A 17,741-nucleotide genomic window follows, 5' to 3' on the forward strand; every position below is an offset into this window, starting at 1 on the left:
AGAGTGAAGGACAAGGATGTAACACATGAGCACAGCAGTCAGAATGATGGCTAATAAACAGATTTGGTTTTGTACATATTTTAAAATGTTATAAAATATAGTATATATAATCTGTCACCGACTTCTTTCACCTAAGGAAAATCAGCTGGCTATTGACTTTTAGGCATCATAGTAAAAGTGGGTCTCCAGGAGAGATTTGAGAGAGGAATAGGTAGTGATTTTTGCAGGTCAGCTCAGGAAAGTCATTTTGTGTGTATGGGTCATGAAGTGTCTGCATCTTACTATCATGCCATATAGTTGTTCATCATGCAATTTTTGGAGTAATTGCATTTAAAAAAACCACACAAAGGACACACGTATGATCCAGAACATACTTTCTACCCCAGTATATAGTATAAATCACTAGGATCTGTTTGTGCACCCACTGAAATGAAATGTTGGTGTGTGTAAAAATTAATAGGTCTGAAATGGCCTTTGAATTAGTGTTCAGGGGTCAGCCACAGCATTACCCTTAAACATGCTTTTTCCATTTGTTTTTTGTAGTTTGGGAAGTTAGATTAAAGGTCCAGTCGAAACCAGTATTATCCTTTTGATATATAAACATGCTTTCTCTCTCTCTCTCTGTTCTGTAGCCTAGGAAACCAGATAAGAATGGAATAGTAATAGAGATGTAGCCATGTTAGTTTGGTCTTGCTGAAACAAAAGACAGGACTATGCAGCACTTTGAAGACTAACAAGATGGTTTATTAGGTGATGAGCTTTCGTGGGAAGTGGGTCTGGCCCACGAAAGCTCATTACCTAATAAACCATCTTGTTAGTCTTTAAAGTGCTGCATAGTCCTGTCTTTTGTTTCCGATAAGTATGGTGTTGCTCTATTTTGTTATGTCTCTTGCTTATCCTCATTGGCTCTGCATAACATATCTTCAGGGTCAAATTCCTTGTAATCTCTGTAACCTGTTAGTTTGTAGAGTATTGATTCAATAAAAGAGTATTGATTCAATTAGAAATTATACAAATGATAATTAGGGGCGGGTAGAAGGAGGTAGCGACTAGAATAGTGAAAGCAAGAGTGAGTTTGAAGGTGATAGATAAGATCTAGAAAAGTAAAGCGATTAGCTTAGGAACAAAGCTGAGCGTCTTGAAAACAGGTGTATTTAGCTGCATGTTGCATGGATGTGAGACATGGGTGATAACAAAAGATTCGAAGAGAGTGATATTGGCATTCGAGAGAGTTGTTACAGAAAGAGCCTGAGAATAGGATGGATGCAGAAGATCACCAATGAGGAGTTATATAGGAAGATACAGTCGAAAGAGAACCTACTGCAGAAGGTTATACAATAGAAGTTACAGCTATTTGGGTATATCTGCAGAATGAATGATAAGCAAAAAGTTAAGACCCTGATATTTGGCATAATGGATGGCCCGAACAAGAGAGGCAGACCCCACAGAGAATGGGTAGATGATATAGTAGATTGGTGCGGAGCTAGTAGCGAGGGAGGCTTTGAGCCCATGGTCGATTATGATCATGATGATGATGATAATTGTATTTATTATTTGCTTATTAATATTCATTTTATGGGAGTTAACATTATTAAATAAGGCTTTAGGAAAAGTAGTGATAGACATGTGAATTAACATACTAAAATAGATAAAAGTGTAAAATTGGCACCAGGTGGTGGATACTCAGACATTGTGTTAAATGTCTGACATAAACGTGCATAGGCAATAAAGCAGTTCCTTTTACCCCATCTGCTCCTGGGTTGCCTGTTTCTTTTCTAAAAAACTATAGTTTTACCATTGATTGCAGCAGATACAGGTAATTTTAGCTCATATAAAAACAGTAATGAAAACATTTGCTCTGAATTTGTGATATGGGCAGAAGCTGAAAAATAAAAATTGAGGAAAAAATGTAAATGACCTGAGCATTGTACATTGAATCAACTTTGATTATCATCACTGGAATATTTCTTTACAGAGGAATATATTGAGTTATCAAAGATCTTATAGTTAATGCTTAGTTAATGGAGGGAAGGAATATGTTTCTATGGTAACTTAGAAGAGATTCATCAGTTACATATCATTTTCCATAAAAGCAGACTGGAACAACTGATAATAAAGGTAATCACAAGCAAATGCACTCAGAATGGCTTACACCTTACCAAAGTAAACATTAGAGTATGTGATGGAGTGACAGCTGATATTTACTAACGCCTTTTGTGTGACTTAGTGAACTGGAGTTGTTGAATCTAGCATGTTGTACTACATCAGTGTACTTATTTCAACAAACATTTAGATATGTTTTATTTCACCTTTAAGATTAATGCCATGTACTGCAAAATAATCAGTGCATTTACCCAGTACAGTAGCACTGATGACTGTTCTTCAGCAAATATACCACATCTCTGGTACGTGACTGACTAGGCTACATTAACACTGGCTTTAGTCATGTTCTCCTGCTTGGACATTTGGATCTTGATGGCAGATGTTAACTAGCAGGGAGATTGGAAGAAAAATGTTTCCCTTTAATAATTATAAATAAATGCATAAATAAAAATAATCTACAACATCAAACTTGGAAAATGTTGCAGGGACAGTTCTCAAATCAGATACTTTTTTTACTCAATATTTTGAACATTTCAAATATTAATTAATTAAAGCCTCAGAGCACTAGGTGAGCTGTCTGGTAAGTCATACAGTCCACTTGGAACAAAATCCTAACTTCCAGAGCACAGATCTTTTTACTAGGCCATACTCTCTCCTCTTAAAATAACTGTCAGAGAAAACAAGCATATCTTATACATTCACTATCCCTTGGCCGTAGAACTGGTTCATTTCAATAGCATAGATCAAAACAGTAATAATTTTACTACAAATACTATTAGTAGTAATAATTGTGATTCTCAATCTGCATGCTATGAGCCCACATCACAACAGTGAGAAAATTTTGTCAGCCCCCTCCCATATAGCCATAATTGAAGGAAAGAATCACAACCACCCTTTGACCTGTTTATGAGCCCATGCAGTGGGGGTGTTTGTGTGTTGTTCTTGGTTTTGCAACTGTTGGATTGTGCACTCATATTACAGCTCTTTTATTTTCAATGCAGTCTGTCTGGTTATATCTTAAACTGGCATACAACTGTGCCAGGTCAAGGCCAATTTCAGGCGCCTGTAGAAATTGAACTGTATCTGACTGCAAAGCAAGGTAGCTCTGAAACATATTAAAGCCACCATCTGTGAAATGGACTCAGAAGCCTCCAGACTGGTAAGAGACAGCAAAGAACAACTATACTAACTACTAATGGGGATAATCAATGCCTCTTTCAGACAAACACACCTACCAAACTCCTTGAAAAAAGTAAGAGTTCACCCATGCCTTAAGGAAGCCAACACTTGCCCAGAAAGACATCAAATAGTTACCAACAAAATCCCAACCATATGTGCCATAAATCAACATCCTGGTTGTCTCACAATCAGATTGATTTAGACCCTGGCACAACACCAGTGACTGTGATAATGGCAGTCCTGTAGTTTAATAGAGTTGGGCTGCAGGCAGACACTGCTACAGAAGGTCCCACTTTCTTCTTTCTTTCAGTGTAAATCACTTATTTAAATCTCGTCCTTCTCCAAATTTTCACATTTCTGAGAAGAGCTGAATATATGTCAATGGGAAAGAGAACATAGCCCAGTGTTTTTGAAGTTTGAAGTTGCTTACTTTCTAATGAAATTCAGATCAAGAATTGCTACATAATGAAAGACTGAAGAAGGCTGCATAGACAGACACTGTAAAAGAAGCAATATTGAGCACAAAATTATGACAGTAGTACCAAATTCACAATAGCTTAGAGACAGGTTGTGGATGGTTCTCCCAGTGCAAACTACTCACTCATGGTCATCAACATCCTCTGAAAGAAAGTTGTTACACTAAAGCATAAACCTTATCTTCTTTTTCATTGCTTAATTTAATTAAGCTGGTTTTTAACCCAGCTGATGAAAAAGGCAACTACAATGAATTTAATGTAGCTAAAAAATATGAGAGGTTGCACTAGATTTGGGGGATATAGCAGGGTGCATTTGTCACAAACGTTTGGAACAAGGTAAAGTAATTCATATACTTAACAGATGTTAACCATTGTAAAAATACAAAACTACTCTCAGTAAATTTAACTTGGACATCATGTTCATAACATAATTGACTTGGCAAATGAAAAGTAGAGATTCGGAGAAATAAAACACATAATAGCTAGGACACACACAATGTGGATCTCATAAACTACTTTAAATATTTGTACTGTACTAAAAGTCAGCTTGATTAAGAATTAACAATATATTCACTTCTTGTGGAACTCTGTAATGAATTTTGTCTAAAGCAAGCTAAAAAGCCACTAAAATAGATAGCAAGTTGCCCAGAAGTTTTACATGATTTTCTCACTTTTAAAAATATCAGATACATAAGAGTCTATTGATAGGCATTATATTTATTATTTTCAATGCTATCGTGTTTCCCCAAAATAACATTTGGCAATATGTATTATTACAATTAACAGTTATCCTTTCCATAAATAACCACTATACCTGCTTTCTTTTTTCCTCAACTGAAAAGGGTTTGCAAATTGATTTCCTTTTGTAAGTGTTCTTGGGCAAAATATATTGCATGTGAATTAATTTGCAGAAAGAACAGTTTAATTTACAGTTCAAATACTGAAGGAGGCTTGAGCAACTTTAGAATTTGTTGTCTTGTTTAAAGCTGTGCAGATGAAGTTACCAGCTTCCATCACCTTATAGAGATTCACTCCCTAAAACACAGGGAAAGAAAAGAGCTCAGTTTAATATATAGTTTTAATATATATGTTCTGATATTGCTTATGTCACTGGTAAACTGGTCCCCAGATTTATAATTTGTAGAAGAAACCAACTTCATTCTTCATTGCAAGCCAATACTTTATTTTGAAGATAAAGGGTAAGATCTTTAGTTGGAGTAAATAAACTGAGGTCAGTAGAGCTATACCAATTTACACTAAGGGTACTTCTACACAGTGGCGCTATTTTGGGATAACATCCGTTATCCTGAAATATAGTTGTGCGCTACACAAGAATGTAGTTGCGCTACACAAGAAGCTCATTATTTCAAAATACATTCAAAATAACGGGCTTGTTATTCTGGCTTCCTGTAAGCCTCATTGCATCAGGATTAAGGAAGATGCCAGAATAGTGATTTATTTTGAAATTTAGTGCTGTGTAGATAGTGCCAAATTTTGAAATAAGCTATTTTGAAATAAGCCACACAAATTGCGTAGCTAATTTCGAGCTATGAAAAACTGTGTAGACTTACCCTAGAGGTGAGGATCTGCTTCATAATGCTTACTATGAGAGTTATACTTAATTTTGACTGTATTTTGAAAGGTTCTACCAGACTTGCAAGAGATTCCCTGTACTAAAAATAGAAACAGCGAGAGATCTCGTAATACATCTCAAAAGGAAATAGCTGTATAATTCATATAAACATGTCTCTATCTCTCACAGAAATCTCTGAAGTTTCAAATTTGTAAGAAAGTACCCAATGATAGATTTGGAAAATTACATGAAGTTACAGAAAGTGGGACTCCATAACATACATAATCGCTATCAACTCTTCCTTGGAGATTCTCTCTTATATAGAAAATTACAGTTTATATGTACAATTTATATGTATGGAGAATCACAACAGACTAATCTCTCCTTGCTAAAACATATTCTTTCTTTTATAAGCAACTTATTTTACATGGGGAAAAAATAACCCAACCCAAGAAACAAAAATACTGCAAACCAAATAAAAAAAGAAACCCCATAAAACACTGGTGATTTTTGAAAGCAATCAAATTAGGATAGAATCAAATTATTGATCTAGAAGTATAAGATTTCCTGTCTCATTTCCAGTCCTTGAACCATAATGTTTTAGCCTATTTGCTATTTTATCATGGAAATATCCATTTAATCAGAAAAGATAGTTTTAACTTTAATAACATTTCAATAAGCCTTGCACCATCTGCCTTGTTAAACTTCATAGAAATAAGAAACATACCATCATAGACATACTTGGTAGGCAGATTACTGTGGATGACCAAGAACATACTGAAAATTCACAACAATGTAATGAACATTTCACAGTACAATAGGTGTTGACAAGAAACACATGCTTAAATAAGTTAAATAAAACAACATGGACATTTGCCTATAGTCTCTAGTGCCTGTACTATTTTCTCTTTTCTGTTTTACATGTATACCATAAGACTATTATGAACAATAATACTTGATCAGAAATGGTTTATAGATAGAGTGCAAAACTTTGACTTTGCTCTCATGAATCACATAAGGGGTGTGGGTGTTTGAGAGTGAGAGAGGAGAGAAATGGCAGTGTTAGATGAGTGTATGATCACCGAGCTAGTACAATATAGTTAAGAGCAAGTACAGAGTATATGTATGCTTGCTGCTGACACCAGCATATGTGCAAGAGGATTGTGGGACTGGACATATCCCTAAACTAGATGACTGTATAACTGGAGGGTCATGAAGTACCAGCCAGTCTGCTGCTTTTCCATGATCTTTCTATGTGATTTTGGGCAGTGACATAGGGCCAGATCTTTCAAGAAGCAAAACATCTCTGCCCAGAAGCCAATCTCCTACAACTCCTATTGTCTTCAATTAATTCACTTTTATTAGGATCAAAACTACAATCTCTCACAGCTTCAGCTTCATCATCTATAAAATGGCAATAATGATATTACCATCTCAGAAATTTTTTGAGGCTTACTGTTTGGTAAGCACGTGGAACGCATCACAAGAGCAGATATTATTATGGACATATATGAACCATACAAAAACTGTTTATTTGCCTAAGAAAGTGTATGTCTTCTTGGAAATCATTAATTGTGTGTGACATTGAAAGACACATTTATCACTGTACTACCAAGCTGACTTGTACTTAGTAAGGGAAGTCGGAGGAAGAGTGTTCTATTTCAAAATAAGTTCAGTGGAGATGTGCCCAAATTCAAAATAAGCTATTTCGACTTAAGCTATGCAATTGATACAGCTCAAATTGCATACCTTATTCTGAATTTAGCCCTGCTGAGTAGACGTACCCCTAAGGTACATCTACACAGCACTATTTCAGAATAACTGATGTTATTTCAAAATAAAAAAGTGTTCATCTACACTCAAGCAGGTATTTCGAAATAATACTGAAATAACCTCCAGCCAGAGGACTTCTTACACCAACTCCTGTAACCCTCATTTTAAGAAGATTAAGGGAAGTCAGAGGAAGAGTGCTCTATTTTGAAATAAGTGCTGTGTAAATGTGCCCAAATTTGAAATAAGCTATTTCGACTTACACTACACAGTTAGCATAGCTCAAGTTGATAGCTTATTTCAAGTTTAGCCCCACTGTATAGATAGAGCAAAAATCAGCATATTAAACTTTTTCTGGAAACTAACTGAGAAGCACTGGAGTTCCTGAAGAAAATTTGTAATGAGTTATTTACATTATTTACATAATAAACAGGAAAGTGCATTCTTCCCTGACTTTAATTTCTGAATAGTCCCAAGATACAGCCCTGTGCAAGGCACACTATGTAGTTTAATATGGAGATGATAAAGGCATGGGTAAGTGTATGAAGCTGGCACTTCACAGAAAATTTTCCTTGAGTTGAGACTGAAATAAAACACCTAGCCTCGAACCAAAGACTAATGTAGTTAGGATAGTCTGTCTACCATACTAGGCCTGAAACCAAAGTGACTGCTTTTATGCTATCATTTTCCCCTGGTTTCAATGTCATTGTGTATCCTTTTGCTTCAGTTAGAAATTCAGCATCTTACTTATGACCTACTGATCTCTAACTAGGGAGCAAGTTAATCTCAGCATCATGCAATTCACCTTTGTGAAAAAATACTGTGATGGTTTTATAGTGGTTTGAAGGGATATTGAATGGTTCTATGAACAGTGTAATTGTTTGACTGGTCAGTCCCCAAAACTGTGTAAAACACAACTGTATTTTTCACATATGAAGCCAAATGAATGAAACTACTCACTAGTCCCATAGTCACTGTGGTCCTGATCCACATCTTAGTTAATATCAGAATTTCCATATTGGGTCAGACCAAAGGCCCATCTAACCCATCTATCCTGCCTTCTGACAGTGGCCAATACCAGGTGCCACAGCAGGAATGAACAAAACAAGGAATCATCAAGCAATCCCTCCCCTGTCACCCACTCCCAGCCTCTGACAAAAAGAGGCTAGGGGCACCATTCCTGCCCATGCTGGCTAGTAGCCGTTGATGGACCCATCCTCCATCAATGAACTCTGTGAAATGACTCTCATTTATGTCAGTGAGCTGGCTCACCCTTTTGAGGGGTTAAGCTTTTACATTCGGCAGCTTCCTTCTCTCACCCGCCTAGTGTATATACCATTCAAGTGATTTTCACTATAAATCTTAGTGCATTGTAATCAAACAAAATGTCCACAAATGCTATAACAAACAACTCCCTGACAGCAACACTATTATTTTAATCAAACATATTGTGACTGGCAGGTTTAAGAAATGTGTATGCAAACATGAATGTGCAAGAGTTTACCGTATTGATCCCTAAACCATTAAGCATGTATAGAACATCCTCTGTGGCTACGTTTCCAGTAGCACCTTTCGCATATGGACAGCCACCTAATCCAGCAACAGCGGAGTCCACAACACCAACGCCCATCTGGAAAACAGTAACATACAAAAGCAACATTATCACAAAGTGCTATCCATCAATTCCAATGTTAACCAGAACACAGTCATTACTATTGGTAACACATGACAACCATACATTTTCAACCAATGGGATTTATTATTTAATTTACATTCCAATAGAGGAACCAGGCCCAATGTCCTTAATAGGGCAAGGCTCTGTACGGGATATTATTCAGGAGGTTCTGATTAGAGGCCAGCTTTGTGCAGTGGTTTTCAAACTTTTTGCAGTGGTGACCCCTTTCACAGTAAGCCTCTGAGTATGAAACTCCCCTCACACATTAAAAATGAGGGGGGTTAATTTAATTTAATAGGGGTTCAGGACTGTCAGCTCCATGGAACTGACAGTGTGTGACCCCCTGCCCTTATAACCAACTTGTACCCCCCGGAGGGGAGAATTCAAAACTCCCAGTTGAAGAACCTCCTGCTTAGTGCATGTATGAGGCACATAAGAAAGTTATGGGGGGGTTGGAGCGATTCAAGGGTTTTTTTAACCTTTAAAAACAACCATGTTACCTGCATCTGAGCTAGGGTGGTTTTGTGAATGTCAGTGGCCCCTAACAGTTGGACTCAGGTTCTGGTAGGCAGATTAAGGTTGCCTGTGGCACTGAACCAGAGCAAGCAGGGAGACTCCCTTCTCCACTCCTTTTTCCTGCCATCCCAGCCTGTTCTACCTCTTTCTCCTGTGGCCCTGTCCACAGCCCCATCCTTTTCTACCCCTTCCTGGGACCTGTTTCCCCCAGATTCTCCCTCATTCCATTCCCACACTGTGACCCCAATACCAAAGATGTTCTGCCCACCACTGCCATGGCCCAAGCCACAGGAGGGAGAGAGAGCTCTCCCAGCCCTAAGGCTGCGGCTGGTAGTGAGAATTTCTCCAGACTCGGGACTGCAGCAGGAGGTCTAGATGCTGGAGCTTCTCCTACTACTCCCCATGCTTCTGCAGAGGAACTGGTTCAGAGTGCTGTATTGTCTTCTGCCCTGCCTATATAGTGCATCTGCTGGAGAATAGTGTCAGAGTGTGGAGGTTTTCCTCTGCTCCATCCTCACAGCTGCCCATCCAGTGGCTGGGCTCCAGGCTTCCATCACCTGATGGTGGATTTTTTCCACCCGTGACCTCTCCCATATTGGCTGGGGACCCTGGGTATAGGTCTTGTTGACCCAGTGACTAATCAGCCACTGCTGTAGAAGCAATGATGTGACTAAGTCCTTTGTGAATCTAGTCTCCCATGCCAGTTATAAGGATAGTATAGGGAAAATTTAGATAGCAATTAGAAGAGACAAGATTGACTCCCTATATTTGTCTTTCTTATGACACAGTTGTCCCTAAGCTCAGGAGAAACTTCAAATGCTCTTCCACAAGCATAGCACTTGAAGCTGCCATTGAGCATGTGGCTGTCACATCTGCCAGCCACCATTCATTTAGTGCCATTGGGATTCACACCGGAGCACTGCCTCTTGGAGTTAGGTTGCCCTAAAAGCCTTTCTCACAAAAAAAAAGTCAAGGCAGAAAGAGACACACCACAGTCCCCTTCCGCACAAATAACAACAACTGACTCGCAGACTCACCCAGCATATCTGAGTTAAACCTCCATGTCTCACCTTTCAGGTGAGTTCTCTAATCACTGGGCTATGTCATATGCTTGAATTGCTGCTCTGTCTTACCTGGTGAAATTGTTCCAGTATTTATAAATAATAAACAGCCACTGGGACATGGAGTGGAACTGGGAATCCCACCACTTACATAAGTGCTCTAGACGCTGAACTACAAAGACAAGGTGAGTGAGTTAATATCTCTTATTGGACCAACTTATTTTGGTGAAAGAGACTAGTGTTCAAAACACACAGAGCTCTTCAGATCAGTACTCCAGAGTCCTTCTCACAATTTATGTGGCTCAATGTCTGCATTGAGGAACACACCTGGACTTTGGTGTGAGCTAGGTGCAGGGCTTCAGGAATGCATGCTCATCAGCAGATGTTTAAAGAGACTTTATTAGTAGCAAAGGAGATATGTACAGATTTTTGGCACCTATAAGTTTATAAAGCAGATTCCTAAAGTGATCATATAAAGGTAGGCTAGCTCTAAATCTTCATTCAAAAGAAAGCAGATGAATTCCTGCTTCACATTAAAACAAAACAAAACACCTCAATGCAGCTTTAATGATGAACTCATGAGCGCTACCTCCATAAGAAAGACAAAGAATAGCTGCTAACAGGTGTATTCCACATGTCAGGGAAGCAGCTGTTATGCAATGCATTTTCCAGACCATGGACCCAATAACTTTGGCTCACAGTTAAATGTGCAAAGACATATGCAAAAGCTTAGCTTGAAGTGCTGAAGAAATCCCATTGTCTTAGTGTGCATAATTCTTTGCCTAGCATACCTGGGACTGCTGGTTCCTCCAACCATTCACATAGCCATGACTACACTCTACACTAGTGTGCCAGCTTTTCTCATTGAGTTTGGAATTACGTGCCCAGACTGACATGCTGACATCCTCAAACACTTATTCCTTCCCAATAGGCCAGTGATTCAAGCACTTGCCCAGGATGTGGCAGAGTGGGATTCAAATAATCTGTCATATGACATAGCAATTTGAAGTTAGGTCTCCAATTTCCCATTAGAGTGCTCTATCCATTGGGATGGAGTGACTTCTGGACAGTCTCTCCTGTTAAAGATGGTGCACTTATTAAAAAATAATAAACCATTCATTGGAGCATTGGCTTGATCCAGCCTCTGTCTCAGCCCTCCCATGCTTTATGAAAATTGGTTTATGAATATGCATAACTCAAAGACACTTTAGGAAAAATGCATCATGTGATATCCCATTTTTAAAGTTACGAACTGCTGAATGTGTATGTTCTGTTTCTGTGCATGTATTATTTTTGTAGGTGAAGTTAGAAATTTGAAGTGTGAATCCAGTTAGAAATTTGCAGTTTGTAGTGAGAGCCTTTACAGACACATTCATTCTCACCTCTATGGCTGGCTTAGTGTGCTGAAGTTCATGAATCCCATTCTTAGGCCCCTAATGCTCTCAATGCAGTGTGCAGAGAACATGGGCCTCTAACGCCAGGCTGTAAGTCCACCAGATGACAAAGCACTGAAAATCATTGCTATACTGAGTCTAAGTCCTCTTTGTGGCTCTCTAACCCTTAGGCATTGTCCCGTGGAATTCTCAGCTCTATGTTAGGCACCAAAGCTTCTCATACAAAGCCTAGTGCTAGGCACTTCTGGGACAAAAGCCAAAAAACTTGGGAGGAGGGCTGCCTATGCAAATTAGGAAAGAAATGCCAAGGAAGGGTTAGGGCTTAGACCAAAGGCATTTAATTCCCATCAAACCGGGGCCTTAGTCAGGAGGGAGATGTCTGTCTCCATGTGGAATGCTCATCCAGGAGCCCTCTCCTGGACGAGACACCTAAGACAGCCCTTTCTCACATGAAACCACAGTAGCCCAGTGGTTATGGTACTCACTAGGGAATGTGATAGCAGCAGCTTCTGTGAAATGCATTAGTTGTGTTGTGGCATCAGTACTTAGATGGCTTTATGCGTATCCACTGAGAGAAACTTAGGCACCTACAGAGTTAGGTGGCAACTAAGTTAGGTGGTTTTTGAGAATGTCGATGTTACCTAAATGTTGGACATAGTTACCTAAAGTGGAAGTTAGGGGATTAATATTCTCAGGGCCCTTATCACTCCTGAAGGGAAGAGATGCAGGTATCCAGCCAGACCTGCAACTTAAGGTAAAAAGTAATTGGCATGAATGGGATATTGTATGTAGTTCCTGATCTAAAAAGTGGGAGAACTGCAAAATTCCAGTACAAGACAGATTAGGATCTAGGGTCTAACACAGGGGTGGGAAATCTTTTTTGGGGCAGGGGCTGCTTACCTACCAAAAAAATCAGTCGGAGCCACACACGGGTGAGAAGCAAAATTAATAAATAATAATAATCCTAAACAAATAAAATAATAATAATAATACAAAACAAACCCTCACTAATATGGCCCCCTGACTGAGAAGGAGAAAGACACTTCCCTGACTGAGAAGGAGAAAGACACATTCCCCTTGCAAACCAGAGCTAGGTGGGAGGGAGGCAGACTAATAGATTTTGTGTGCTCCAGCCCTGTGATAGAGTAGTGAGGGGGGGAGGACTGGAGAACCAGCAATACTGGGCAGGGGAGCCCTGAGCCTCGGGGGCTGCATCCAGTCCCCGGGCCTGAGGTTCCCCACCCTTGATCTGAAGGGGTGCAGTCAGAGTGAGCTGAAAGGCGACAGCAGTGCAATCAGACCCATAATTGTGGCAAGGGTTAATATGTCTTCACGTGTTTCAGACAGTGAGAGTCTAAAACTATGAAAAGTATGCTGTGAATCATCAACATACTCATTATCAACATACTCATATTTCAGTCTTTTACATATTTTGTTTGTGTAACCCATTGATCAGAGCAGGTATCATGCATCATGATGGTGTCCTATCCAAAGAGTATGATTGTTCTCTGCCAGAAAGGCTGTCTCTTTAGCACAGAAGATAAAGTCTCATGGACTTAGCAAAGTTGCCATTGACTTCAGTTGTCCCATTTGAACAGGCCACATTAAGCGTCTGCATTCAGTCCAGCCAGTTATGCTTTGAATGGCTTGGTCATTTTGGATCCTAGAGTTGTTTTTATTCCCCATGTGATTATCATCACCTGTCTCAGATTTCAAGTTTACTGTGTCAGTAGCAAGAGCACACAAACGCAAATACATCCAGCAGTGGACATGGCAAAAACCTGCCTTCCATGTGTGTTTCTGAGCTATTTCCCTAAGAAAATGTGCACTTGACTCTGCTAGCTCCATGCTATCCTCTGTGATGTTGCATCCAAGGGCTCAGAGATGCGATGTATGTGTGCATCCCATGCTGAGTCCACTGATCTTTCTTTTGGAGCCACAAAATACTTCAAATTCATGTCTAATTTGCTGTCATCTATCTCTTTTTGGTGTCTTTCAACACTACCTTTTACATTAATTACCACCTTCTTACTTCCTCCCCTTACTTGCTTTTTTCCTATTAAATCCCTCTCTTTTGGGTGTGAGTTGTAAACTAGTCTATGTTTAAAAAGCTTGGCAACATAACTATGTCAATATGATGTTTTTCCAATATACTATACCAGCAAGAGTCCCAGTGTGGTTACAGTTATACTAGGGTAAGGAAATGTATACATTTATAGCTTATTTTGCCTCACAAACTGAAATAAACTATACCAGTATAATAACTTTATGCATCATACTATGCAACCATAGTTAAAAGTGCAAATTTTTCAAATGCAGACACAGATTTAAACATTTGGTGTGAAAAATTATGGCAGCTTAGATTAATGGCTAAATTTGATGCAAGTCTTTAAATCGGTTCATTAAATATATAGTAAGGATATGGTTTCTGGTCTTCAATATATTATGTATAAAGATCCTTTATAAATAAGGTTGGAAGAATTAGATTTTTATTTTTTTAAATTATTTTGATGGATAATCTCAATATTTATTTTTAGGCTTTTTTCCAATTTAAATTTTCATAGTTGTGGGAAATTATGGGGAGGTCAGATGATAATTATCTGGTAATTTCAGGAAACGCTGAGATTTAAAAAGTTAAGGCTTTTTACTTGTTAAAATGGAAACCATCAACATGACATGTCCAAATATACCAAATAACTATCTTTAATTCAAACGCTAAGAAGTTCTCAGGCAGAATTCTTCCTATTTTGCCTATCTGTAAATTTCAGTAATGATGGATGGAAATGTTTTTTTCATTGGTTTGTTTGCATAGGGTGAAATTGAAGTTTACCAACATTTACAAATAAAAGTAATCTTTCCAAGCCTATCTATAAACATCTCTAACAAGATGTCTGTAAAATTAACAACAGTAGAATCAGCAGCTGCAACCATCTGCTCTTGCATATGTTTTTTCTTTTTAAAGGCAGGCAAACTAGATGGATTTTCTGGCTCCCACACAGGATCACTGCAGCTCATGACCTGAGTAATTAAATACTCACAGCTGGCCTATGCTGGCTGACTTGGGCTTGAGCTACAGAGCTGTAAACTGTGGTGTAGACGTTCCTGCTTGGACTTGAGCTGGAGCTCTTGACCATGTCAGATCCAAGCCTGAATGCCTATTCTATAATTTTATAGACCCATAGCTCAAGCCCTGCAAGCCTAAGTCAGCTGACACGGGTCAGCCACCAGTGTTGCTGTGTAGACATACCCTGTGTAGCCCATCCACAAGATCTTGAGACACACAGGCGTCATTTTTACTGTTAAAAATCAAAGGCTCTTTTTGGGTTAGAACTGCCTGGCCGGCCCACCAATGGGGGGAAGGTAGGTCAGAAACAGCTCTCCCGGGGCCTGGTGATTCAAAGGGGCCTGGGGCTTTGGTCACTGCTGCCGCAGTGCCCGGAACCCTAAAGCATTTAAATTGTCACCAGAGTGCCATGCAGAACACTCCAGGCAGCTCTTAGGGAAGCCTGAGAAGGTGGGGGAACCATGTGGTGCGCACCAGGCAGGGCTGGGGGAGGGGATATGCCATACTCAGGGCAACTCTGAGGGCTGGCTGCTCTCATACCCATCCTTTCTAGGAGTGTGGCGTTGCCCCTCCCCCACCTTGCCCAGGAGCCCAGTTTGGCTTTGGACTCCCCTGAGCATTATTGCAAGTACAGATAGTCTGAAATTATATCCAGTCAGTAACTTTATAGGGAGCTTCCCCCCACTGAAAAATGGCTTTCCTTTTGACTTCTCTTGCCAGGCATATTGGGCTCCAAAAGTAGGGCTAAAATTGGATGTCAAGTGTAAAACAGATTGTGCCTCTTTCTTCAGCACATGAAACATATTTACCCTGCTAATAGAAGAGATAATGAGTTATGGCGCTCAGCAATCTGTTTTTGAAATATATTCACTGCCAATAGGAGACCTTTAAAAGGTGCGCCTGCTATATGTCACTTGGTGACAGGCATTAGATTGTGCTTGGGAATCATGAGAGTTTGAATTGAGGCAACCTCGTGGCAATGTTTGTAAGAATCACTCACTGAGCTGCTTATATCCCTACATGCATGTGTGTAACCAACAGGTTGCCCTGTAGTGAAATAGTACATGATCCAGTCTTTTTGATGAGTGTTGATGCGTGAACAGGTTTAAAGGTTTTTGAATGGTTGACTGTAGGTTCCGAACACTTTACAAATATTAATGTCGCTGTAAGGTAGTCTCACATTTAGAGATGGAGTATCCTTAACTCCAGCTGTTGAAAAATCATGAATCTGAGCCTTAGTAAATAAAGAGATTTAAAACCATGAGATTTTGAAAATGTTTCACGCTTATCACTGCAACTACAAGAACTGGTAAGATTGTTTTTAAATGAAAGCTGAGATTCATAATCACTTGGGTCCACAAGCAAGCCTTTAAGAAAAATATCAAATATTGCAAAATTATCAATAATATAATGGTATGTGTTAGCACACTGTTTGAGGGAGAGTGAGATGCCCTAAAAGTGCATATGAACTCAGTGGCAGAGCCAGTAACTGAATTCCTAGATATTAGTCTAATGTACCCATTTTCTACTTGGGAAATGCATATCCCATCCATCACAGCAAGTGTCTGGACTAAACAAAAAGAAAAGGAAATGCAACTGTACTGCCAGCATTTTCACCAAATAAGAATTAATACGTGGACACCAAGATGGGTTTTGTCCTTGTTTGAATTCCAACATAATGTGAAGCTCCTCCGGCAAATATTGTCATTTGCTGGTTTTTAACTTTTGCTTCTTTTTCTCTATGCTATGACGTAATGCTTAGATTTGACCAAGAAAATAATGCTTTGAAATGTAAAATCCAATATGCCACTGACCACATGGTGTCACTGGTACATTAAAATGTACAACGTTCTTGTTTATGAGAAATTAATACATTCAGCAACAAAATTATGTTGCTCCTGAAAGAAACGTAATATTTAACCAAGTACAGTGCAGCAAAATATTGGTAAATATAGCACTTTCTTTTTCATAACTTTCACACATCTTTTCATATAGCCTCTGACCATTATTATTGGTGAAGTTGTCAGAGAGACATTATTGAGGTTGCCTAACACTTTATATCGCAAGACCTTATTTTAAGCTGCCTTTTACTTTTTCAAACTTTAAAAAATACTGAATCTGAAAGTCTTTACACCAAGTCTCTGCCTCATGCTGAACTGTTTGGGAAAGTTTCAGTAGAAATAGGTTCCACCCTTTCCAAGAATGAGGTAAGGAAAAATATGAGGTTTTGCTACTATAAAGTATTTCTTAAAGGTCTATGATTTGGAGAAGGAACTTGAAACTTGGGCAGGTCCTAACATCAGAGAGACGGCTCTCATTTTATGAAAATCCAGAGATTGGGCCAAGTTATAAGCTTTTGAAAATTACCATTTGATGATTACAGATTGATTACCATCTGGCAGCTATGCATAGATTCCATCTGCATTGAGCACACTCCAGTCCAGGACAGTAAGGACTTGGCAAATATTTCCTTACAACTGCTGTAGAGCAAATAGTTGTGAAACCTATTGGTAAACTGTATGTCACATCCCCTCATGTCAGGGATGGAACTTGGTCCTGCTGTGAGGGCAGGGGACTGGACTTGATAATCTCTCAAGGTCTCTTCAAATTCTATGAGATAGGTATATCTCCATATTTTCTTTTTTCTTCTTCTCCCTTAAGACCCTGCCTCATTTACCTGCTATCTTCCTAAAGGTGAGAGGAGAGAGGAGAGAGCACTTCTGGCTGCTCCCCTTGTAGGAAATGAGAACACGGGGAAGTTTGTAAGAGGAGCTGGAGATACCATGGCTGAGGCGGAGCTAGTTGAGTGTAAAAGACGCACATCTCAGGGGGCTTCTCTTCCCTAAAGAACAACTAAGGGCAGCCAAGGGTCCCTCCGACCTGTCCCCGCCCTTATATCAAAGAAAACGAGCTCTGAAGAGAAGTTGGAG

At 39.2% G+C, this 17,741-nt stretch overlaps 1 protein-coding gene across 2 annotated transcripts in view; it reads right to left on the minus strand.

The window, feature by feature from the left end:
- Window positions 1-860: 860 nt before the first annotated feature.
- HMGCLL1 (3-hydroxy-3-methylglutaryl-CoA lyase like 1) overlaps window positions 861-17,741 on the minus strand; it is a 96,526-nt gene continuing 79,645 nt past the window's right edge. For both annotated transcript variants that reach the window (XM_075923635.1, XM_075923634.1), the window contains 2 exons: window positions 8,606-8,731; window positions 861-4,793 (listed from right to left, as the gene is read on the minus strand). In XM_075923635.1, the coding sequence (XP_075779750.1) occupies window positions 4,692-4,793; window positions 8,606-8,731 (228 nt within the window). In that variant the 3' untranslated portion in view covers window positions 861-4,691. The remainder of the gene's footprint in view (window positions 4,794-8,605; window positions 8,732-17,741) is intronic.

This window comes from Pelodiscus sinensis, chromosome 3 (genome assembly GCF_049634645.1).
Source record: "Pelodiscus sinensis isolate JC-2024 chromosome 3, ASM4963464v1, whole genome shotgun sequence".
In the NCBI taxonomy this organism is placed as follows: domain Eukaryota; kingdom Metazoa; phylum Chordata; order Testudines; family Trionychidae; genus Pelodiscus; species Pelodiscus sinensis.